The 24,215-nt window shown below is 48.8% G+C and overlaps 1 protein-coding gene across 1 annotated transcript in view; it reads left to right on the forward strand.

Moving 5' to 3' along the window:
- The window catches only part of E2F3 (E2F transcription factor 3), a 175,186-nt gene that overhangs the window by 61,185 nt on the left and 89,786 nt on the right, over positions 1-24,215 (forward strand). The window contains exon 2 of the mRNA XM_086965146.1: positions 8,085-8,190. Within this exon, the coding sequence (XP_086821272.1) occupies positions 8,085-8,190 (106 nt within the window). The remainder of the gene's footprint in view (positions 1-8,084; positions 8,191-24,215) is intronic.

A 24,215-nucleotide genomic window follows, 5' to 3' on the forward strand; every position in this document is an offset into this window, starting at 1 on the left:
CGGTGCTAAGATACCTCACGCACCTACTGAAAGCCAAACTAAGCTCATCCTCGCTAAGGGTACACCTGGCAGCAATTGTGGCATACACAAGGGGAGAGACGGGGAGAAGCTTCTTCACATCAAGGGTAGTAAAAAGATTCCTGGAAGGGGCAAAGAAAATAGCGCCACCAAAAAGGATGCCGCTGCCGGCGTGGAACCTGAATGTGGTACTGACAGAGCTCATGAAAGCACCTTTCGAACCCATCCACAAGGCATCACTGCAAATGCTGACAATGAAAGCGGCCTTTCTGGTAGCAATCACCTCGCTACGCAGGGTGAGCGAACTACAGGCACTGACACTGCAAGAACCCTACATCCAGATACACAGTGACAGGGTCGTGATGAGAACAGACCCGCACTTCATGCCAAAGGTGGTGTCAAGGTTCCACATGAATCGGAGTATTCAAATTCCTAGCTTCTTCCAGAACCCCACGACAAGCGCTGAGAGGGCGCTCCACACTCTAGACGCAAGAAGGGCAGTATTGCACTACATTGAAAGGACGAAGGAACACAGGAAGACAAAACAGTTCTGGAGTGCAAAAAAACTATGGATTTAGGCCCAAATCTCTGTACTGGGGTGAATGTATGACATTGTTCTGCATTCTGTCCATCAATTGTTGTTTTTGCAATTTAACACATTGATCAAAACAAAAACGACGAAAAATAACAAGCAGGCGAAACAGAGGGAAAATTATTTGTGTGTACGCTGTATTTATGGTCGACGACGTTTCGATCCCATTCACACGATAACTGGGATCCTCATCGGGACAGCAAATAAACTGTAAGCCTTAAGGATAGCTCGAACATAATTTCTGTGACAAAATTAAGGAGGGGGTCGGGGAGGGAAAAAAAGAAAGGAACAATTAGGAGTAGTATTTGTACATATGTCAGTCAAGTACTCAATAAGAACGTGCGAGAAAGGTGGTGCGGGAAACATTAATAAGAAACCTTGTGTGCCTGGTGTAAAAAAGACACCGGACATAACCGTTACATAAAGGAATTCCTTGAGCACGTTTGGTAATACACAGTGAAGTTGATATGGCCACATGCAGAGAAGAGGGAGAGTCCCTGGCGGTTGCTGAGTAATTAGTGCATTTGAATAGCCAATTATGCTGATGCCTCGCCTGGTGAGAGCGCCCTAGGCTATCTAAATTGGTAAGTGCCCAATAACGAGAGCGGTGTAGGCTGTCTAAATTGGTCAGTGCCCAATACGAGAATGAAGTGCCAGCATCGGTGGGCTTAACATGGAGAAGTATGCTATGGCAAGGCGCTTATACCAATTACGGCATTGGCGCAGAACCGGTCTAAAGGGGTAGGTGCCCATCAAGAAGGTTAACATAAAATTACAGAGAATTGACAAATTTACCTAATTAGCAACCACGAAGTCTCAGGAAAGGGCTGAGCAATTTAATACATTCAAGGTCCTGGGATAGCTGGATACTAGGAAGAGGTTAAGGGCGGGCCGGGTAGGGCCAGTGAATTAGGCAGTGAGGCCAAGTCAAAACGATTTACCTGTGCTGAACCATGTTTACCTGTGCTGAACCCACGGGCCGGTACCTGTGGGTAAGGAAATAAGGGTGGTGTTGGTAGAGATGCGGTTTAATTAAGTGAACGGGCTAATCTAAGGGCTAATTTGTATCGAGGCGGTCAAGGGGACAACTTACCTACATCAGTTGCAGCTTCTCCGCGCCAATGAGCTGGGGGTCCGGGGAAGTTGAGCCTTTGAAGTAGAATTGGCGGGGGGGATCGGAAAGAATCGTGATCCAGCAGTTCCGGGATTAGTTTGAGCAACGTGCACAATGGCAATGGTGTCTGAGCATGCGTCTACGTGGTACGCAAGATATACTGAATGGAGCGCGCTGAGAATGCACAGTGTGCTGATGGCGGCCGCCATCTTAGATGTGCATTTAGACTATGGTCGTCGGTGGCATTGCATAGGAGGCGAATGCAAGGCGACGAAGGTGTGGTGTAGGTTGGGGGAATTAATTTATTCTCAAGGAATTAACTGGTACAGGAAATTCAGCCAATGGAACTACGGAGGAATTGGAGTAGATGGGAACCAACATTACAATTAATTAACAACGGCAGCAGATAATAGTGGTGCCGTGGTAGTGAGTGTAGGTGCCAAAAGTGTTAAGTGAATTCCCTGCCAATCAGGTTCTCAGGGCCTGTGTTTTTCCCTAAAACTGCACCTTTGTTCCCACAATTGGCACATCCCTGGCCACAGGTAATCCCCCTTATAAAAGGTACCAAGGGCACAGTAACCAGTGACAGCCTCCCTTAGAGACCCTGTACCTTAACACCCACACACTGCCATTGCAGGCTGCGTGTTTTGGTGCAGAGAAAAGCTAAGAGTCGTCATGGCACAAATCACTGTGTGCCATGCCTGCAACCCACTGCATGAGGCCTAGGTAAGTCACCCCTCTAGCAGGGTGCACTACCCCTTAAGTGAGGGTACAGTGGCATGAGCCCTGTACCCATACAGTGTCCAAGTCCATTCTTAGACATTGTAAGTGTAAGAGAGCCATTAAGAGTATATGGTGCTGGGAGTTGGTCATTGCGTACTCCACAGCTACATAATGGCTTTACTAAAACCTGGGAAGTTTGGTAGCAAACGTCTCAGCACATTAAACCCAAACTGATGCCAGTGAGGGATTTAATGTAAGATTCACTCAGAAGGCATCTTAGAGATGCCCCCTGAAAAAAAACCAGCCCTAGTGTGGTTCTTGAATGGCTGCCTGCCATTTACCACTACCAGACAGTTTTCTGGACCCCTAGGTAGAGAGTCTCTGCTCTCTGTGGCCAGAAACAAAGCCCATTCTGTGCAGAGGTGTCATACCTCCTCCCCCAGGATGGGCTGGGTCCACGAAGGGGAAGCTGCAAAGGCCTGCCGACTTTGTAAGCTGTCCCTGCCTTTTGCTGCCCCCAGCAACTGGCTCCCACCAGTTTTGCCCCCCCACTTTGGAAAGAAGAATCGTTGTGAAAACCAAGCAAGGATGCGAGGTGTGCCCACCTTTGCCAACCCTACCCCTCAGAATGGGGGGCGGGGGGTGTGAGGTGAAGCACACATCTCAGTCCCCTCCATCTTGAAGATAAGGGGAAACAGCTAATTAGGGAGAAGCTCATGCCCCCTATCACTGGAGGGTGGCATAATAGGGGGGTGTATCCACTCCAAGAAAGGAATCAATTTGTCCCGACCTACACACCCCTTTAACGCCCCTAAATTTAGTATTTTGGGGCAACCCTGAACCTTTTCGCCTCGGACTATAGGAAGAAAGAAGGACCAAAGAGCGGTGCTGACCCAGGAAGAAGAGGACACCAATTGCTTTGGCCCCAGCCCTCCTGGCCTGTCCCAACTCCCACCTAACTACAGTGAAACCACGGCCTGTCCAGCAGAGCCCGGAGAACCTGCCCTGCAACCATGTCCAGTGAGCACCAGATTTGCTCGACAAACACTCACCCACAGAATCCGGATCCAGCCGGCTGTGGGATTTTTGCACCAGACACCCACGGTCCGAGTTAGTGGCCCAACACCATGAGTAGGTTTCCCCAGCAATCCTGACCTGGGATCTAGTGATCCCAGACCTCCCTCAAGCTTCAAGCCGACACTTGCCGTCTCAACCTGAAGGGTCCCCTACTGTGACCGTAGCCAGTACCACGAAGAGGTCTAACTGACAAATCTGACCTGAGATCTGGTGATCTCTGACCTGCCTCGAACTCCCAGCAAAGCCTGCAGCCTCTTCCTGGAGATTCCCCCCGACTGCGACCGGATCTGGTAAGAGAAACCAGATGCCAAAAGACACCCCTGCATCAGATGCCCCGCTGTGTCCAGGCATCCCCCAAGATCCCAACTTACTTTCCAGCTGGTGATCTCCTTAAGGAAGCCTCCATGCCTGAGCCTGCAGCATCTTTACCGAACCGGAGATCTCCATTGAACACCACAGGGTCCATGACTTCGCCTTGGCACTCTGCACTCGGCTGCCCCTGTGCCGCTGGTGGTGCAGCTCCTGTGGGATTGTTGGCCCCTCCAGTGCTGGTCTCTATCCCTGACCAAATGCCCCATTGGCTAACATAGGGTCCCTGCACTCTGCACCCAGCTGCCCCAGTGCCTCCCTAGTGCCGCTGGTTGTGCAACTTGAGTGCCGAACTGGACCTTGGGAAACCTTGGTCCTAACTTCTAAGACTCTCCCTCATAAGTAGTCTAATTACCTGAGAAACCGCTAACACTTTTTCTCCCATAGGAACCCATGTTACGAGTTTGTTCCTAAAATTGTTCTGTCAAGCTGAACTGTTTATATGAAAAGAAAAGTAAGTATATTGCAAATGTGAAAAAAAGTCTTACTTGCCTTGCATTGTAGGATCCACGTGTGGTATCTAGGCATACCACCCGAGTAGTCAGTAATCTAAAAGTATTCCAAAAGTAATTACTGTATAATTTAACCTATTTTGAAACCCAATACTAACCTGTAACAATTGCAGATTCAGCCACAACTGCATTTCCTTGTAAAGTCTTGCATTTGAGAGTATTATTTTCATTACCTATTGTGAGAAAGTGCCCTCATACTGCATGGTTGCCCCCACTTTTTGCTGAATTGCCGATGTACTTAGACTGAGTGTGCCCTGGACTCCTGCTAATCAGGTACCCAGGGCCTATGTTCTTTCCCTAAAACTGCATTAACGCCTAAACCCAATTGGCATCTCTGGCCATAGGTCAGTCCCTGGTAAATGGTACCACGGGTACCCAGGGCACTTTGAGCAGAGCAGGCCTCTAAGGGCTGCTGCACTTATTGTGCCACCCCTAGAGGTCCTTTACCACTACACTCACACACTGCCTTTGCAGGCTGCATGTTTTGGTGCAGAACCAAGTGAAGTCAACATGGCGCACATCTCTGTATGCCATGCCTACAACCCAGTTCCCTGGCATAGGTCAGTCACCCCTCTAGCTGGGTGCACTATACCAGTGGTGAGGGTACAGATGCATGAGCCCTGTACCCCTACAGTGTATAAGTCCATTCTTAGACATTGTAAGTGCAGTGCTTCCATTAAGAATATATGGTGCTGGGAGTTTGTCATTACGAACTCCACAGCACCATAATGGCTACACTGAAAACTGAGACGTTTGGTATCAAACTTCTCAGCACATTAAACTCACACTGATGCCATTGTGGGATTTAATTAAAAATGCACGCAGTAGGCATCTTAGAGATGCCCCCTAAAACTAACCTACCACTAATGTCCAGGCTGAGTGGCTGCTTTCAGCTGCCACCACCAGACAGGTTTCTGGACCCCTGGTTTGAGAGCCTGCTGTTCTCTGGGGCCTTAAACAATGCACACCCTGGTATGAGGTGCCAAGCCTCCTCCTCCAGGATGGGCAGGGTTCACGAAGGGGAAGCTTCAAAGGCCCGCCTTTGTGAACGTCCCCAGGCCACTTGCTGCTTTCAGCAACTGGTCACCACTGGTTCTGACCCCCACTTTGGGCGGGAGAACCGGCGCATTAAAACAAGTGAGTCCCACCTCTGCCAACTCCACCCCTCAGGTGGGGGAAGCAAGGTGAAGCACAACTCTCAGTCCACGCCATCCTGAAGATGGGGACTTGGCCACCCAGGAACAGCAATGCCTCCCTCCCACCGAAGGGTGGCATAATAGGGGGTATACCCACCCCAAGAAGGGACCCATTTGTCCCCGTCTTTTACCTACCTGTAACCCCCCTAAATCCAGTATTTAGTGGCACCTCTGAACCTAGGCAAGAACCTGCAATAAGAAACGAAACAGCTGTACTGAAGCTAACAAGAGGAAGGCGCCCACTGACTTGGCTGCAGCCTTACCGGCCTGTCTCCACCCCGAACCTGCTCCTGTGGAATCCCGGTGTGTCCTGCACCCAGCAACCTCGAACACCCCGGAGGACCTGCCTGCCTTCCAGCACAAAGACTTTTTTCTCCCATGAACACCAGATTTGTTCACCTGCAACTTCTGGCTCCGGCCGGACACTGCGAATCTGCCCCACTCTGCACCTGCCGCCCACGGCCCAAGCTCGAGTGGGCATACACAACGAGAAGGTCACCCCGGCGATCCTGAACCAAGATCCAGCGACCCCCTGACCTGCCTCCAGCCGATGTCTGAATCCAGAAGGCCCCCCTAACCGCGAACAGGAGCTTGTCAGAAGATCTGACCCCAAAAGGCACACCAGCACCTGACGCCCCATGGCCTTGTGTGCCCAAACCAACAGTGCCTAACGACCCCTAAAATCCCCACTTACTTCTCGAAGTGGTGGTCGCACCCAGAAGACCTTTGTCTCCCTGCCTGCAGCACTTTTGCAAATCAGAGGTTCTCCATTGAAACCAAAAGGGCGTCCGACGTCGAAACAGCACCCTGCACCCGGCCGCCCAAGTGCCACTGAGGGTGCACCTTTGGTGCTAATCTGTTTCCCCATTTGCCCTGAGCTAAAGTCCAGATTTGCTCCCAAAGCTTGAGTGACCTGCTAGCCAGCAGCCACCAACCAGAGACCCCCTATCCCCCTTAGGATAATATTAGCACTCTGCACCCGGCCGCCCTAGTGGCGCTGAGTGTATAATGAGGGCATCCTTGACCCTTGGGTAACCCTTGTGCTAACCCCAGAAACTCAACTCCAAAGACCGATTACTTACCAGGTAACCGTTAACTTCATTTCTCTCTATAGGAATCCATTGACTGTTTTTCTCTGAAAAATGTTCAAAGTATGGAGTTAATCTGTATGGAAACCTAAAAATTAACAATTGTGCAAAACGGATGTTACTTACCTTTTCTCTAGGAAATGTCCCAGTGTGATATATAGGCATATCACACTAAGTAGGAAAAGTGATCTAAAAAGGTACTTAAAAGTAACTTACCGGTAATTTTCATTGCAGAGTCGATACAAAGTATATGTACAGCATTTCACAGTATCGCATTACCAGTAATTGAAACTGTAACCATTTTAAAGTACATTTACAATTGCATTTCAAACTGTATATTTACTGCAAAGTATTTACCAACTTATTTGTGCCAGGCTTGCTTGGTTCTGGAAAATAAAATACCTAAAAGAATATTTTTGTACAAAAACAATTGGTCTGAAGTTCAGTCATTGAGTGTGTGAATTTATTTGCTGACTGAGTGTGTACAGCAAATGCTTAACACTGTCTTCTGATACCGCCTTACTGCTCGACCTCACTACGGCAAATAGAGAGTAAGGTTCTATCTAACTTTTACCTCTACCTACCAAGTCCTGCTTGGTCCAAGAAATAAAACATAAGTATACTTTTTTTTTTATACTTGCATAATTGGTCTGGATTCAGTCTGTGTGAGTGCCATCAGTCTTGAGTAAATACAATAAATGCTTAACACGCCATCTGGATAAGCCTAATTGCTCCCCCATACTACCATGAGGAGCTGTTAGTACTGGTTTCATTTAGCCTCTGCTATATTTCTAGGGACTCCCTGGACTATGTGCCTTACTTTGGTATAGTATTGACAGAGCCAGCTTCCTACAGCCCCAGCCACCCTTGTTGTTCCCTTATGTGACTCTTTTCCCTTCTCCCTGCCTCACCACAACCCGCTTTTCCATTGCTTCTCCCCCATGGTCCTATTTTTCATTTTTGAAAAGTCGGGCAGCAAACTATTCATATGCACATCTATAAAACGATATAGATCTTTCTTTTAATGCTGTACAGAATTGCCATTTGTTGCTGATACTGTAGAGCATGAATAAAAGACACAGACTGAGCTAGTCGGTTACAAAGGCGAACCCTATTGGCTTTGCCAATTCTTGTTACCTTTTGCATTTCTAAAAGTATGGCTGGCGTAAGAATTGTACTGGAGGTGTTCAAGTCCCTTCTATGTATGAACTGTTGGGTATCAGGTGACTGGTTCCAGAGCTTTGACTGCAGATAACTATGGCTTGGGGCCTGCAAACTGACAGGCTTTAAAGTGGTGTGATGAGTTGTTTGTAGCAATTCAACACAGCAGATAAAATAGTTTGTTCAGTTTTAATCCGAACTTGCATGATGTGACCTTCTATTCTTCTGTTGCAGGCAAAGCGAAGGCTGGATCTTGGGGAGATTGGCCATCAGTATCTCGTTGAAGAATTCAAAACGCCAAAGGGCAAAGGAAGAGCTGCTACCACAGACAGTCCAAAAAGTAAGTTTTTCTTTGATTTAAGTGGGGTAGTATAAAGAAATGTTTAATTATTTAGCTCAAAGTGGATTAATAAAAATAGTTTACACTACTTTATTCCTCTTCTCTTACTGGATGCAACTACTGTCCACTTTGGGATCTGTGGCTCTTGAAGTATTCCACGTCCTGCATTGATCAAAACAGAAAGAAAATGTTAAATTTTCTGTTGCTTCAAAGTAAGCATCACCTGGAACTCTTTGGGCCGTTCAAGAACTGCAGTGATGTAACTGGTGTGTAAAACTATTTCTTACCCAAGTGCTGCTAGTTAATCTTAGCTCGCACAGGCATTCATAAAGCCAGCAAGGCCGATACATGTGGAAGATGGAAATCAGGGTTTGTGAAAGGTGGGCAGCACATTTTTGTACGAGTTAATTTTATTTTCCATCCTACGTTTGCAGCAGCATAGAAAGAGTGATGGGGTGGAAATACGGTCTGAGCAATTTAATTGTTTCCTATTGTGTTTTTTTTTAAGCATGTGTATATATATATATATATATATATATATATATATATATATATTTTTTTTTTTTTTAAGTCAACTTTGTGAATTTCATGAAGAAGCTGTTTGGTTTGTTTTCTTGAATTTTTTTAGCCCCTCCCAGATATGTCATTCAGCAGCTCCCAGATATGTCATTCAGCAGCATCAATCTCAAATAAGAATGCGTGGAAATGGGATAGAGGTGTTTGTGTGTGTGATGGTCAACACTTAAGCTATGCATACTGAATAGGGAGCTACTGAGTTAGGCTAATGTTGAGGCACAGTTTTCTTACTCCACCAGTTATTGACTTGTCCCACATAACGGGCCACTTTTGGAGCCCAATCACCCAGCACCACATTCCTTCTTCTGGTCCAGCCATCCCACACCTTAAATTGTTGCTAGTAATTACATTTTTTTTTTAAAACCCTGATGCTAAGGTCCATAGTTTTCTTTTTAAAGAGCCTCCAAATAGTTGTGTTTGTTTCCCCAGGACACTTTCACACATCTTGGCAACTCACCCATTCTCTTTGCCTGATTGTCTAGGTAGCCACAGATCAGACGGAGTCTAAAGAACCTCTTTCAGGAGTCATTAAATTCTTCACAAATGGACTTCTATTCTGCAGTGCTCCTTTACATAGTAGGGCTCAGCATTAAAATTGAAGATCTTGTACATTATTGGTTTTTAGGCCAACAAGAACTGCAAGCAGATGCTACAAGAAAGGTTCTCCCACAGATGCTCAAAGAAATGTTCTCCCAAGGATGTTCATTTCTTTAACTCTAGGTCATTACTCTGCTCTTTCAGGCTGTAGGAACCCCTCAGTCATCACCATATACCTGCTTTACCTCTACATGCATTTCTCATCTTGCAGTGAACCGCCATATTTGTCTTCAGGGAAATGTCTTCCACCCCTCCTGTTAACTTCTCCAGTTTGCCAAAGCTCAGCGATCGCCATTGTGGTACTTTTGGGGAAAATCTTACTTTGAAGTACTTAATTGACAAATGAAAATGATGTTTTGTGAGTGGGTTGAAATAAATGACGCACGCTAACCAATGTGTTCTGCAGATGTTCAAAGATAAGACAACTCTTAGTTCTCCAGTACCTCCAGCTGCAGGGGATCACAGCCCTTGAGGGATCATCGAGCAGATTTACTTGGTTAAATATTTAGAACTTGATTTGACCTAAAATCTATGCACATGGAATACTGAGAAGGCAACACATCTAATTGTCCATCTTTGCTTTAGAAGGAGCAAGGCCGCCTTGCATTGTGGGAGAAAACTGCGTGTAAGGTAATGCAGTCAAATGCTTTTAGCATATTGCAGCCAAATTAGTTTTATTAAGGTAAGGTCTAAGGAATATGAGAAGTTGGAGGTGTATGGATAAAAAAACCTTCACAGGTGGGTGAATCGAAGAAAGGCAATGGTATATGAAGCTTTGTCTAACTTCCTTTTTTGCACCCTGAATCCTTTTTTGGATTCGCAAGCTGTTCATTATTCTGCCATCTAGGGGTTGGGTCCAGAATTGTCTCAGTTTTCTTCTTTTTTTATTTTCTTTTGTGGGCATCGTCTACTACCATTTGGTGCTAGGTCCATCCCTTGTGTGATGTCAGACGGCGCCTCAGAAATTCTGGTGTATGGTAGTCATTTCTAGGTACATTTTTTTTCAACCGTTAGGTCTGGAAGCAAGGGAAAAGACTCTGAATTTTGGACGAAATACCTGAAATTTTTGGGGTATTACATAGATTAACAAGGCACCTGATAAGGAGAGAGACCTCCGGACACCTTTCCCCGTCTGAGCAGCAACCATGCAAATGGACCGAAAGTCAACGGTTGGGGCCATGGAAAATACCCCTTTCAAATTTTGCCCTAATTGCCACCCAAAATTCCCACAAGGCGTTACACACGACATCTGTAATCTCTGCCTACAGAGGGATCACAAGGATAAGGACTGTGAGGCCTTCGCTGTTTTTGTGTCAAACTCTCACGGTCTGAAGAAAGCAGAGTTGGAACACCAGACAGAAATGTTTGGTGGGCAGGAACTGCTGGTATCGCTAACTGACTTGGTCCTCTCAAGTTAAGAAGATGAACAGGGGGTGGCCACAGAATCAACACATGGAGGACCGGATGTTGAAGTCCCAGAGGGGGTGATGCCGAGAAGAAGCGTACCGCAAAAAAATCCACCAAGGACATTGAAAAGAAAGCAGAGAAAGTAACTCGGACCCCTCACCCATCAGATACCAAAGGCCTAGAAGAATGCAACCCAGGCGTCGAAGAAGACTGTGACCAAGGTTTAGCTGAGGCCAAAAGAACCCCACGAATCCTATGCCAGGGATACCGACGAGGGGATAACGTCAATCGACAAAGACCGGTGTCTGACAAGAGGCATTAAAGGATAAGACCATACCTTTAGAGGCAAAATCCACCACACCAAAGAGGATCTCCCCAGCTTCTGATGCTGAAAGGGCCCTTGAGGTGGAGAAAAGGAGAAAGCGCCTTGGAGGCAGAAATAGCGGCACTCCTTCAACATAAGGAGTTCAAGGCACTAAAGGAATACAGATTTCTTTTGAAACCCTCAAGGCCAAGGAAGAAGATATCCTCAATGCTCTGGCAACAACCTTACCTCACTAAGAGGAAATCGAGGAAGAAATCTGTTACAGAAGAAGAGGAAGCTACAGGAACTTTCGAGTAAGAGTGGTACGACCTTGACATGGAGTGCCCTGAGGAAGAGGTCTGTAGCTATCCCTTGAAGGCTTCACCTCCAAACAACATAGCCTTTTACAACTGCGTCTTCAAAAGAGCAGCTGATACTTTTGGGGTCCCCAGAGGAGGGGAAAGGATACTTGTGTTTCCTCCCTGAAACATTTGCACTCTCCAAGAAAGGTACACAATACCTCCCTATGCTACCAAACATTCTTGATCAGGGCAAAGAGCATGCCTCAGCAAATGAAGTAACACCAACAGTAGAAAAAATATGAACTCTCTGCAGAGGACCCTAAATATATTCAAAGGAACACTGTGGCTGACTACATCATTGTTACCACAGCAAGAAGGAGGAGCAACGCTCGTTCCTCTTCTGGCCCACCTCCAGAAAGGGAAAGTTAGAGAATGGAAATGGTGGGGAGGAGGATGGAAAGGGAGGCAGCAACGCAATGGCACATAGCGATTTCTAATGTCCTCCTCAATAGGTATAACAAGCATTTGCAATGCAATAGGTCTTGCATTTGCAAGGGTTTAAGCTACTAGCATTGCAAATGACAATGCCTTTTATTTGTTTTAAAAACCAAAACCTAAATAAAAGACATTGTAATTTACAATGCGAATAGCTCAAACTCGCGTAAAAGCGAGACCTATTGCATTGCAAGTGCTTGTTTATTCTTCTATTCCCCTTTTCCTATTTTTGCTCCCCTACATTCTACCACCTTTACTAGTATTTGTTGATGATAAAGTAATTATAGATTACTGTCGAATAATGTTGTTTAGCTATGATGTAATACTACAATGTACAGCCTTCCTAATTTTTTTTTTTAAAACAGATTTTATTAGTCAGGTTGCATATATTATGCAGCGCCCTGCACACCAGACTCAACTGCCAACGCATTTGTAGTACATCTAAAACAGCAAACAACTTTTGTTTTGTAGTCTTTCATCCCCCCATAAGCAACAGCCCAGTATACTGGAGCATAAAAGAGTAACACCCCATCCCCAACTCCCCCCACCTCCCCCCCAACGGTCGCACAAGTCCACATCACCATGTCCACGATTATGCACGAGAAATACTAAAAAAAAAGAAGAACCCCAATTCACCAAACCCTTCATTCTATCCCGCAAAATCTATATGTGATCCTCTACTTAAACCGGCAAAAAGGGCTCTTCCATCGCAGGGGGTTCCAACCATAGACCACGATACTCCGCCCACCGGTTCCAGATTTTATAATGTTGGCATGGGCACCCCCTGGCCACAAATATGGGCTGCTCCAGGCCCATGCAAAAATCAAGGCCGTTTTTCCAAGCTGCCACCGATGGGGCCCTCGTTGCCTTCCAGGCTTGCGCAATGTCCCGCTTTGCCAATGTAAATCCCAATAACAAAAGGTGTTGTTTGTAGATATTGCCCCCCACCCCCTCCATGACATGTAACAGTGCCAGCTGTGGTGTGCGGGTAAGCTCCCAGCCCAGGACCTCTGAGAGACCAGCAAAGACCCCCCTCCAGAACGGATCCAATGATGAACATTGCCATACCGTGTGGATAAACGTGCCCTCTGCCTGGTCACGGCGCAGACATACCGGCGAGGAGATCATCCCCGCCCGCCATAAGCGCGTCCTAGTAAAGTTGACCCTGTGGAGGTATTTAAATTGGACTAGGCGAAGTCGCATTGCAATAGCCACCCCCCTTGGGACTGCCAGGGCCTCTGCCCAGGCCTCCTCTTCCAGCCCCCCACATCAGCCTCCCAGTCCCCTTGGAGCTTTCGAAGTGTGGAGGAGCAATGTATTACCAGGGTTTGAAATATGCGCAAAATCTTCTTTTCCCCTAAATCCCCCATAAAGATGTTAGCCTCGATGGGACTGAACTCAGGAATGGACTCCAGACCCTGCAGACTCGGATACTGATAAAACTGTGTCTGATGAAGATGAAAATCCTCTTGGAGATCCCGAAAGGATTTAAGCGTTGTATCTGCCACTACATCGCCCAATGTGGAAATACCAATGGCATCCCACCCGCTTAACCCCGGAAGGGCCGCCAACTGGGGCAGCCGCCCGTTGTTTCACAAGGGGGTCTCCCGGGGTCAAGACGCCCCACCAGTCCATGCGCCGCAGCACCTGCCTCCAAACCATGAACACCACCCTTGTAGCCGGCGGCAGTGCACCACGCAACCTCCGAGTACAGTATCGTGTGTAGAGTGTGCTGGCCCATAAAACAGCGCTCCAGTGCGTAGGCCCGGTCCCCTCTCTGACCACCAGTCGTTGAGGACCAACCGGTGCGAAGCCTGATGGTATGAGAGGAAATCCGGGGACGCCAACCCCCCACTATAAGTAGAGAGGAAACAAGTACGCATTGCCACCCGCACCCTCCCGCCCTCCCACAGAAACTTCCCTAACATGGAGTTCACCATTCGGAACCATCTAGCTGGGATTGGATACGGATGATTCTGCAGTTGGTACAGAAGCCGGGGGAGTGCTACCATTTAAAAAATTGCCGATCTGCCGAACAGCGTCATGGGCATGCGAGACCAGGACTTGATATCCGCCCGCACCCACTCCCACACAGGTGCCACATTACGCTCCCAGGCCACTGCTGGTACCTCCGAGAGCACTACCCCCAGGTATTTCAATCCACCCGCTGCCGACTGAACCTTGGATGCCCATGAGCCCACCCTCGTCTGCCCACCAAGAACCCATAGCTTGGATTTGCAGGGTCCATATAGAGACCCGACGTCTCCCCAAAAATTAGCATGATACGTAGGAGCTCTGGACCCGTCCTGTCCACAGCCGTCAAGAAGAAGAGAACGTCATCTACGTATAACGCTATTCTATCGGAGAGGCCCGTGGCCCACTCAAACCCATGCACCTGGGTGTCCATGAGCACCCAAGCCGACAGGGGCTCCATAGCCAGAGCAAACGGGTATGGCGACAGGGGACAGCCCTGCCCCGTGCCCCTCTGAATCGCAAAAGTGGAGGAGGACGCGCCCGCAACCCCGACCGTTGCTGTTAGGCCGGTGTACAATAGTTTTACATAAGAAAGGAATCTCGGGCCCAGGTTGAGCCTAGGCAGTAAGGCAAACATGTAGACCCAGCTCAGGGAATCAAACGCCCTATCCATATCCACCAAAAGTAAAGCCGCCAGTCCCCTAGTTGTTGGATCGCCGCATCCGCCACCTGCGCCCTCCTGATGTTGTGTCGAGTAGCCCGCTGGTGCATTAATCCCGCCAGGTCTGGGTGTACCAGCGATGCTATATGGGGCAGCAGCAGATTGGCCAGAGCCTTTGCCACAATCTTGGCCTCCAGATTTAAGAGGGAAATGGGGCGGCAGGACGCATGGCACTCCGGTGGGCGCCCGGGTTTGTGGAACATCACCACCTCCGTGTGCCTCCAGTCCGGGGGAAGCTCCGCCTTGTCCCGCACCTCCTACACCACAGCATGGTAATGGCGGTCCAGCTGCAAATTATAGTGATGAAAAAACTTGCTCTGGAATCCATTCAGTCCAGGCCCCTTCCCGGGATTCAGTTCTCCCAGGGCCGCTCCCAGTTCCTCCTCCAATAGGGGGACCTTCAACTGGTCCCGCTGCTCATCCGAAAGCGCCTTGAGGTAAATCAGTAATACATTTCTCAACTGTGGCAGCCTCCAGGCACTCCCGGGGGGGCATAGAGATCACCAAAATATTCATCAGTATAGCTCTCCGCTATGGCCGGGGGATCCGTAATCTGGTCTCCCGCTGGATCCAGTATTCCCAGTTGGGCCTGAGCATGGAAGGTGCCCTGGCACAGGCCGTGCAACATTTTCCTCGACTTGTCACCCCATTGATACACCCTACTGCGCGTAGCCAGCCAGGCCTGACTCGCCTCCTCCATTAGCATGGCTGCACATTCCTGTTGGGCCAGAAGCAATTGCCTCATTCCCAGATCACTCCCTGACTCTCGATTCTGCCTCTCAAGTCTCTCTATGCTCACCTCTGCGCGGGTCAGTTCGTCCCTACACTGCCTGCGAGCCGCTGCCCACCAGGATATATTCACCTCCCGCAGTGTGGGCTTCAGCGCCTCCCACAACATGGCGGCGCTGGGTACGGTGCCCACATTCTCTGTCGGGTACTCCCACACTACCTAATACCAGAGGGTCCCCACCAATCCTGCCCCGGATAAACAATTAGCGCCCCTGCAAATCGGACCATTGCTGTTCATGTGTGTATGGGATCCTTCGATGCACCAGTATGGCCACTCCCGTGAACCCCCGAGGAAGCCTGCGTGAATGACCTGTTGGAGTGCATAACATTGCAGGCATAAGGCCTTCGTGCCCATGAGATGTGTCTATTGTAATAGAAGAGTATCTGCCCGCGCGCTTTGCATGCTGGAGTATTGCCCCCGCTTGACCTTGTTTAACGCCACTCAGACGTTCCAACTTAGAATACGAAGACCACCCTGCATTCCATGCTCACCCATAGCCATTGGGGAATCCCTTGCCATGTAACCCGAATGCTAAACCTTGGTGGTATGTGTGTGTGGCCTGTATCGGGCCTGTAGTGAAAGTGCGACCTGATAACCAAAACATCCCCTACCCATACCATACCCCTCCCCATACCTCAATCCCAACTCTGAAGTATCTGTCGCGGAGGGGCTGATCCCCAGTCCCCAACAGGGGGATGGGTTCCGCCCCAGCCAATGGATCCTCAACTCGCAGCCCATAGACATTCGACAGGGCTCCCACCAGTTCACTCCTGACGGTAACACAAGCCCAGGTCAGGACAATCCGGTATCTTTCAAGTGAAGTTCTGTCTCGCAACACCGGCGTACCTCGCTATGGCTCCAAAGTCTGTTCTCCCAGGGCTGGCCCCCTGCGGGAGGCCGTCCTGATGGACTGCGAGCGCCGCCTGTACCTTGACCGTCTGTCACTGCCCTGCCACCGACCACGGGGACACCCCCCCCCCCCTTCCCCTCCCTGAGCCGCATCACTCACAGAGGAGTCCGATTCCCTTCTTGGTGGGGTATGAAGCCTCACCTGCACTGTCTCATCCGTCCATCGAAAGACCTCCTCTGGGCTGTCTAAGAAGTGAGTGCACGATTGAAAGACCACCCGAATGCGAGCAGGAAACAGCAGGGCGTATGGAAGTTTAAGCGCTCTCAGCCGTGCCTTAGCAGCCATGAACGATTGGCGCTGCTGCTGAATTTGTTGCGTGTAGTCTGGAAAAATCAGGATACGGGCGTTGTTGTATAACCAGGGTTCTTTTGCCCTGGCCTGTTTCAAAATCATGTCTCTGTCCATATAGTTAAGTAACTTGGCGAAGACAGGCCGCAGGTGTGCCCCCACCAGAGGTTTCTGCATGAGTGCACGATGGGCCCGCTCCACTACAAAATACTTAAACATAGACTCAGGCGGAAGCCAGCCCTCCAGCCAAGTGGTGAGGAAGCGTTCCATGCTCCCCTCTTCGCAATGTTCCGGGAACCCTACAAAGCGGAGATTATTTCGTCGGGCCCGTCCTTCCGTGTCCTCTGCTCTGAGTACAAGGCCCCTTTGGACGGTCTCCATCGCGGCCACCTTCCGCTTAAGTTCCGTGATATCATCCTCCACCCCTGAGATGCGGGTCTCGGCCTCTGAGATGTGGCACACTGCGTTGTGCAGGTCCTGTGGCAGCAACATTACATCCGCACCTACAGCATGTCCCTGGACTGGGTGATGGCGGCCATGAGCGCCGCATTGTCCGGCACCCCTCCCAGCTGACCCCCAGATGCCACGGGCCATTAAATTTATCTATAGGCTCTTGTTTAGTCGAGCGGCCTCCTTTGTCTCTGGTCATGGCCACTCGGCAATCCCGATCCAACTCACCCCTGCAACTCCCCAAGACTGGTCACTGCCACCCCTCCGCACTGGGCCCAACCACACAGTCTCACCCAGGGGCCCCAGTTCCACCCGGGTTCTCCAGCCGGCCCGTGCTACCCTGCAGGTTCCTCACACCGTCCCCACCGGCCCACAGGCAAGGCAGAGCTCCTTCCGCACACCTACGGCCAGCCCCACAATCCCCAGCAATCACAGAGGGCCTGTTGCTTGCCCGAAAGCGTGGAATCTGATGTGGGCCTGTAATTCAACCTCCAGGGCCCAGCCTCTGGGCCTAACGATGCTGCCGATGTCCTGTCCTCACTGATGTGCCATAGGCCCCACCAGGCCCGGGCGATGTTTCCGGGGTGGGTCTCTCCGGCTGTACCCCCCTCTTCTCCACCAGCACAGTCCGTAGGGGGGCAGCGCCAAGCTTCCGCACAAAGGCCCAGCGGAGCCGGCCCCGGCACACAGAGAGGGGCTGCACAACCTGCCCCAGCCACAGAGGCCCTCACTCTGCCCTACCAGACCTCCAACCGCCACTGAGGGGGAGGCCTCCGCTCCGCAGCTGCCGCTACTGGACCCCCAGAGGGGCCTCCAGGCACCCTCGTCTAAGAGGAGGGGAGTACGGGGGGTAAAGCTGCCAATCGATACCCCCAGGGCCCCACACGTGGCCCGACAGTGCTGCCAATCCCCACCACTACCCCAGGGGAGAGAAGCTCTCGGTAGGACAAGCCCGCCGGCCTCCCAAGTAGCTCAAGGCACTGCTCCACACCGCCGCGGTCCGATTTGACCGCCGAGTCTCCCCGCCGCACCGCAGTTCGCCCGTTCAAGACTCCGGGCACCCTCAGGGCCGCCGGACAATCGACTGGCCCCCGCTGCCACTCCGTACCGCCCACCACCTATCGGAGCGTCTGTCGGCCGGGCCCCGCACCGCACTCGGCCCCGGATCCGCTGCAGCTGCGCCGCCTCACTCTCAAGGGCCCTCTGCACCCCGCCAGGCCTCACGTCCGCCTCCGCCAGATCTCTGCTTCATGGCAGCCTGCACCTCAATTAAGGACACCAATCCACGGGGAAGCCTGCGTCGCGTTCAGATACTAAAATAGTAGTCTCCGTGAGACTGGATTGCCAGGATAATCGGCGGGCTGGACTTAGCCGGCTCGGAGCACGTCCGCCATGTTGGCTACCAAGCCACGCCCCCCCAGCTTTCATAATTTAGACAGAGGATTGATATTTATTATCTCTACATGTATGTGAAACGTGTTTAATTTTTTTTGTTGTTCTTGAACCAGTTTGACCCACATAAAGCACCTCAAAAACAACCAGTGAATAAACCAGGCTATGGAATGGGACCACTCTTCTTTATGCACAAGCCGTACACTTTGTTAAACGATTTCCACTCAGTTATTAACTACAATCAAATGTAAACTGTCAAGGTGCCATCCTTATGAATGACCAAGTTAGCTGTGACCCACATTCAAGAGTAGCTTTCACCTCTATTGCATGAGGGCGCCCAGTGGCCATAATAATGCTGCATGGCTCTTCTTTACAGGTCAGTCTTAAACCCCCCCACCCCCCTAGTGGTTTAACACAACCCTGCACAGTCTGCAATGCAAAGTGGCCTCCAAGTCATCACGGGACTGTCTTTGCAGTTCTTCCAGAAGGCTCCAAAAAAGCAGTCAGCCTGAACCTCACAGCCATTACCAATGAGGGCTTCAGAAACAGGCACTAGGAAAGGTCCTGTCTGCAGCAACAGCATTTCATAATGTACGGTAGTGCTCACGGATCTCAAAGTTATGGTGTCATGAGGGAACCAGTCCCCATCGTAGGGGTTCAAAATTAATTATTTTCCTTGCTCAATATTCACCTAGCACTACAAACAGAAATGCATCTGCTCAAAACTTCAGCAGACCACAGTAGTGAGGAACAGGGATGTAAAATTATTTCTCAATTCTTATTTAGCCTTTTTTTATCAGGTCCTGTGGTGACAAATGGACATTGGCAGTTCTCTGGTGATTAACTGTCATGTACTGTTGATGTCCCCTGGGCTCAGGTACTACTTCATTGCTCAATAGGTATCAAATGTGCTTGACTGCTCAACCTCACTGTCGCTTAGAGTTCCAAGTCTTACTTAAGGATATCAAACACTAACTTTGCTATGCCTTTACAGATCCAGGTCTTACTAAAGGTAAAGGAGGTGATAAGGATCAGATATTCACTGACCTCGCTATCCCGCAGAGATCCAGTTCTTACTAAAGAAAGTGATAAGGATATGAAACGAAATAACTGCACAATCTTTAGAGATTCAGGTCTTTTCGAAATGAGGTGATAGGAACACGAATAAGTATATGAAACACGCAACTGGATGAAACAAAGCAGCAATACTCAAAGGTCACTGCATAATAGGAGCTTTAGGGCCAGATGTAGGTGGCTAAATACCGGTCAGTAATGCCGAAATTCACGGAATTTCAGCCTTACCGACCGGTATTTGGTTGGGTGCAATGTAGGTAAGTTCATACCTACATGCAAAATAAGGAATCGCAAAATAGTGATTCCTTATTTTGCTCTTGCATTTAAGGAATCGGAAATACAGATTCCTTAAATGCAATGTACGTAGCACTAAAAATAGTGCACTTGAGCCTTAAGGAATCGCTAATTACTACCAATTTCAAGTTGGTGGTAAGTAGCGATTTCCTTTAAAGAATCACTTTTTTGCTTTTTTAAATGTCATGTGGCACACATCCATGCCCTTAGGGCATGTATGTGCGCCGCATGTGCACACATGCACATTTCAGGGGTGCAGCAGGGTGTCCTTTGGACACCCTGGCACCCTTGAAATACCTCTCGGTATTAGCGATTCGGTAAAACCGAATCGCTAATAGTGAATATCTTCCCATTCCTTAATAACGAATCTCAATTACTGATTTGTTAATAAGGAATGTTAAGGAATCGCTAATATTTTAGCGCTTCCTACCTACGTTCCATTTAGCGAGTCCTTAAAAGCGATTCAGTAAAAATCGCTATTGACTCGCTAAATTGAAGTTACCTACATCTGGCCCTTAGTTTGGAAAGTTCTAGATATTATATACCACATTAAAATGAACAGAAAAGCAAAATCTGTGGGCTGTGTTAAGACTCAAACAAATGTATCGTGCTTACATTGCAATTTGGGTAACAGCTAGGTCTATGATCAAGTCTACAGACAAGAGACTGTGAGTCCTCAACCAGATCTGCCAATCTGTGCGTGTACGTCGGACCAAGGGATGAGAAGATACACACTGAGTCAAGACTGGCGAAACCTAATTTGGATATGCCTATGAGAAGAGGAACTTACGGCTGGAGTTCTTCAATGACAAGAAGTGGAGAGCTGGTACGACTGACTTGGGCTCCCACATGTCATTTTTAGAATAATTGCACCAGTGTCCTATATTAGCGACGGATGACCCTGCCCTGACGAAATTGCCTGAAAGATTGAATGGCAATGAAACATGTCAGCTGAGAAAGGAAATGGTCTGCTTACATGCAGCCTGTTTTAATATTTCTGAATAAGCGCACAAGAAAAGAATACAATTGAAAAACTGTGCGTCTTATTTCAGTTTTATATTTCACGGGGTCTTGTCTGTGTGCTAGTCGCAAAGCACATATGGTGGTTTTGAATTGTTTGAGCACTATATATTTTTTTGGGACATTATTTTTAAGCAAAATGGTTACAGATGATGATAATAGTGAGCATAGCTGGTGAGTACCAATCAGCAAGCTCGACTGGTGGTGCGCATGTGAAGTGCCATTTTGCTTTTTGCACAATTTTTTGTAATATAAACGCATCTACAGTTGTTTTTTTTTGGTAGATTCACCATTGTTTCCCATTTTGAATAATAGATGGGATATATGGCTGTCACTTGATTAAAAAAAACACTATTTTACAAAACTGGGCAAATAAAGTGGAAGGACACTACCTTGTAAGAAAGTGAGGAGTGATTGGCGTAGAAAAATGGAAAACATTCCACGTCCACATTTATGAATTTAAGAGCCCGGGTGACCGGTCCTGTGTGTATTTAATATACATTGAGAGGAGGGCGATCTGTTCACTTTGTTCCCTCTGCAGCTCTGTATTAGTAGAGTTCAATATCGTACGCCTGCTTTGGCTTTGCATCGCTCTGCAGGCCGTAGGTAATGGCATGGATGATACATGATGCACCTCTGGGATGACTGCAGGTGTACTTTATGCGCTTTGCATACAAAACGCGTGCTCGAATTGTAATGGTTCAGAAAAGGGGGTGGTGATGAACAGAGTGTCTGAATTAAGCAGACCACTCTTACCCAGTCCAAAGATCAGGGCTTGATCCATCACCGTTTTTTAGCTCACTGCACCATCCCAGCTCAGAACCTGGCTACATGCAAATTAGTCTGTTCCTGTCCCAGTGCATGATGGGAACAGGGCAAACCAAACTACCAAGCCAATTCTTGTACTGGGAAGGAAACAAGCTACCGGGGACCGGTTTCTGGCAATTCAGCCATCGTCGGCCCGGCTTGCTTGAATCCTGATGGTGCAATGAGCAAGGGACTCACATCTGAGTATACCCTTCCACGCTTATGGTGGACAAAATGATTCAGAAAAGGGGGTGGTGATGAACAGAGTGTCTGAATTAAGCAGACCACTCATACCCAGTCCAAAGATCAGGGCTTGACCCATCACCGTTTTTTAGCTCACTGCACCATCCCAGCTCAGAACCTGGCTACATGCAAATTAGTCTGTTCCTGTCCCAGTGCATGATGGGAACAGGGCAAACCAAACTACCAAGCCAATTCTTATACTGGGAAGGAAACAAGCTACCGGGGACCATTTTCTGGCATTTAATTCAGACACTCTGTTCATCACCACCCCCTTTTCTGAATCGTTTTTGGACACTATAGGTGTGGCAGGGTATACTCAGACATGAGTCCCTTGCTCACTGCACCATCAGGATTCAAGCAAGCTGGGCCGACGACGGCTGAAATGCCAGAAACCGGTCCCCGGAAGCTTGTCTCCTTTCTGGTGAAGAATTGGCTTGGTAGTTTAGTCTGCCCTGTTCCCATGATGCATTGGGCCAGGGACAGACTGATTTGCATATAGCCAGGTTGTGAGCTGGGATGGTGCAGTGAGCTAAATAACGGTGATGGATCAAGCCCTGATCTTTGGACTGGGTAAGAGTGGTCTGCTTAATTCAGACACTCTGTTCATCACCACCCCCTTTTCTGAATCGAATTGTAATGGGTCACATTGCGTCACAATGAGTCCCTTGTGTTCCCCCGTAGCTAGAGTATCCCCCAAATACCTTGAGCCCCTTTCTACTGTCACTGCCCCATTCCTAAACTCTTTCTGCATCTCACACCTTCCATTTTGCAGGGCTGGACTCTGTGTTCGGCCATGATCCGCATCAGTTGTGTGGGGGCACCGGGCGGGGGACACATATTAGTATTTCTGCAGACCTCCAGCGTGTGCACGTGTTCTTGTACCTCATATGTTTGGTATTCTGCTCTGCCTTATTTTCTAGCTGCGGCTGGATATTTGGGGTGCGGTGGAAGGGTTCCAATAGGGGGAGAACTCTGCTTAGATTGTGGGAAATAGTTGGCAGGTTCTGCTTAATCTAAGCCTGCACTGCATGGCCGATCACCCCTCCCTCACCTCGGGGTCCGATTCCCCTGTGCTCGCTGCCAGATCACACATATTAACTAAGAACGTTTCTGAGGGACTTTTTTGAGGTTTTATAATATGATTGGGGTGGTTGGCCCCATCTGTGCTCGTGAGAGGCACAGGACCTTTGTTTCATTAACTGCTACACCCTTGTCCTCTTTCATGAGATTTATAATAGCACAGGAGACTACGTGAGGCTTCAGCGGGCTCCGTCGAGGGCTAAGGCAGTGCGTTAACCCTATAGAATTATATATAGATCATAGATGAATCAATCTTTCTTTCTTTCCTCTGCGTTCTTTTGAGGGCGAGGTGGTAGGACTTTTACTTATGTCAGATGTGGAATTCAAGATGTTTATGAAAATAGAAGGGAGGTTTCCATTCTAAATTTGCGATTCTCTCCCCCCCACCCCCCCCTCACCCACAACCAGGACACACACTCACACTTAGCCTGTACAATCCAACTCAATTCTTTGCCATCCCGTGGATGGCAGTTGTGTGCCGCTCAGTATGACAGCGCTTGGCACTTAGCACCCACCTCTCATCGGCACTTGGGGGGCTGGGATGGCAGCTCGGCAGAGGCGCGTCCCATCCAGACGCCATCCTGGGTACAGAGTTTGAGGGTCTGACAGGCGAGCAAAGGCACCTGCCTTTATCACACCTTATTGTAAAAATTACACAGAGGTGAAGGAAGAATGCGCCGAAAAGCACCTGTGACCCCCAAGGCCTCACACAGCCCAGACCTGTATGCACCAGACCTGTATGCACAAGACCAGTGGAAGGGGTTGTACATCACCTGTGCTCACTGTCATCAATACATGGCGAGGGGGTAGGGGTTATATGTACAAGTTGTGAAGTGATGTAGAACTGGGTAGTGGGAGCCCACGGGAACGCTATTGTAAGAACTGTGCAGGTGCACACGGACAGAACGCTGAACTGAACATCCTTCAGTGAGAAGAGTTGTTCTTCTGGGGGGGCTGCACCCCGATTGGTGGCTTTCCCCTCAGTGATACTGTACGTGTGTGAGTAATCTATTGAGGATCATTTGCGTCCCAAGCTTAAACAGACGCTGTGAAAACATCTGCTGTGAACGAAAAAATCTGAACATCTGTATCCGTCCAGACTATGCTCTGATTGGACGGCAAGCAGTGGCGCGGATTTGAAAGTGAGCCATCCATTCCTCCTTTGTCATCTGTATTTACACAGAGACAGATATCCCTCCTGACTTAGACTAGCCCAACAGCCGACCGGCTAATGCCTTAAGGTTCGACCTAAACACAGTAGGGACTGTTTTTCTTACAATTCGGTAAAGTTTTCACCCCCA

Source organism: Lissotriton vulgaris, chromosome 4_1 (assembly GCF_964263255.1).
Source record: "Lissotriton vulgaris chromosome 4_1, aLisVul1.2, whole genome shotgun sequence".
Lineage (NCBI taxonomy): Eukaryota > Metazoa > Chordata > Amphibia > Caudata > Salamandridae > Lissotriton > Lissotriton vulgaris.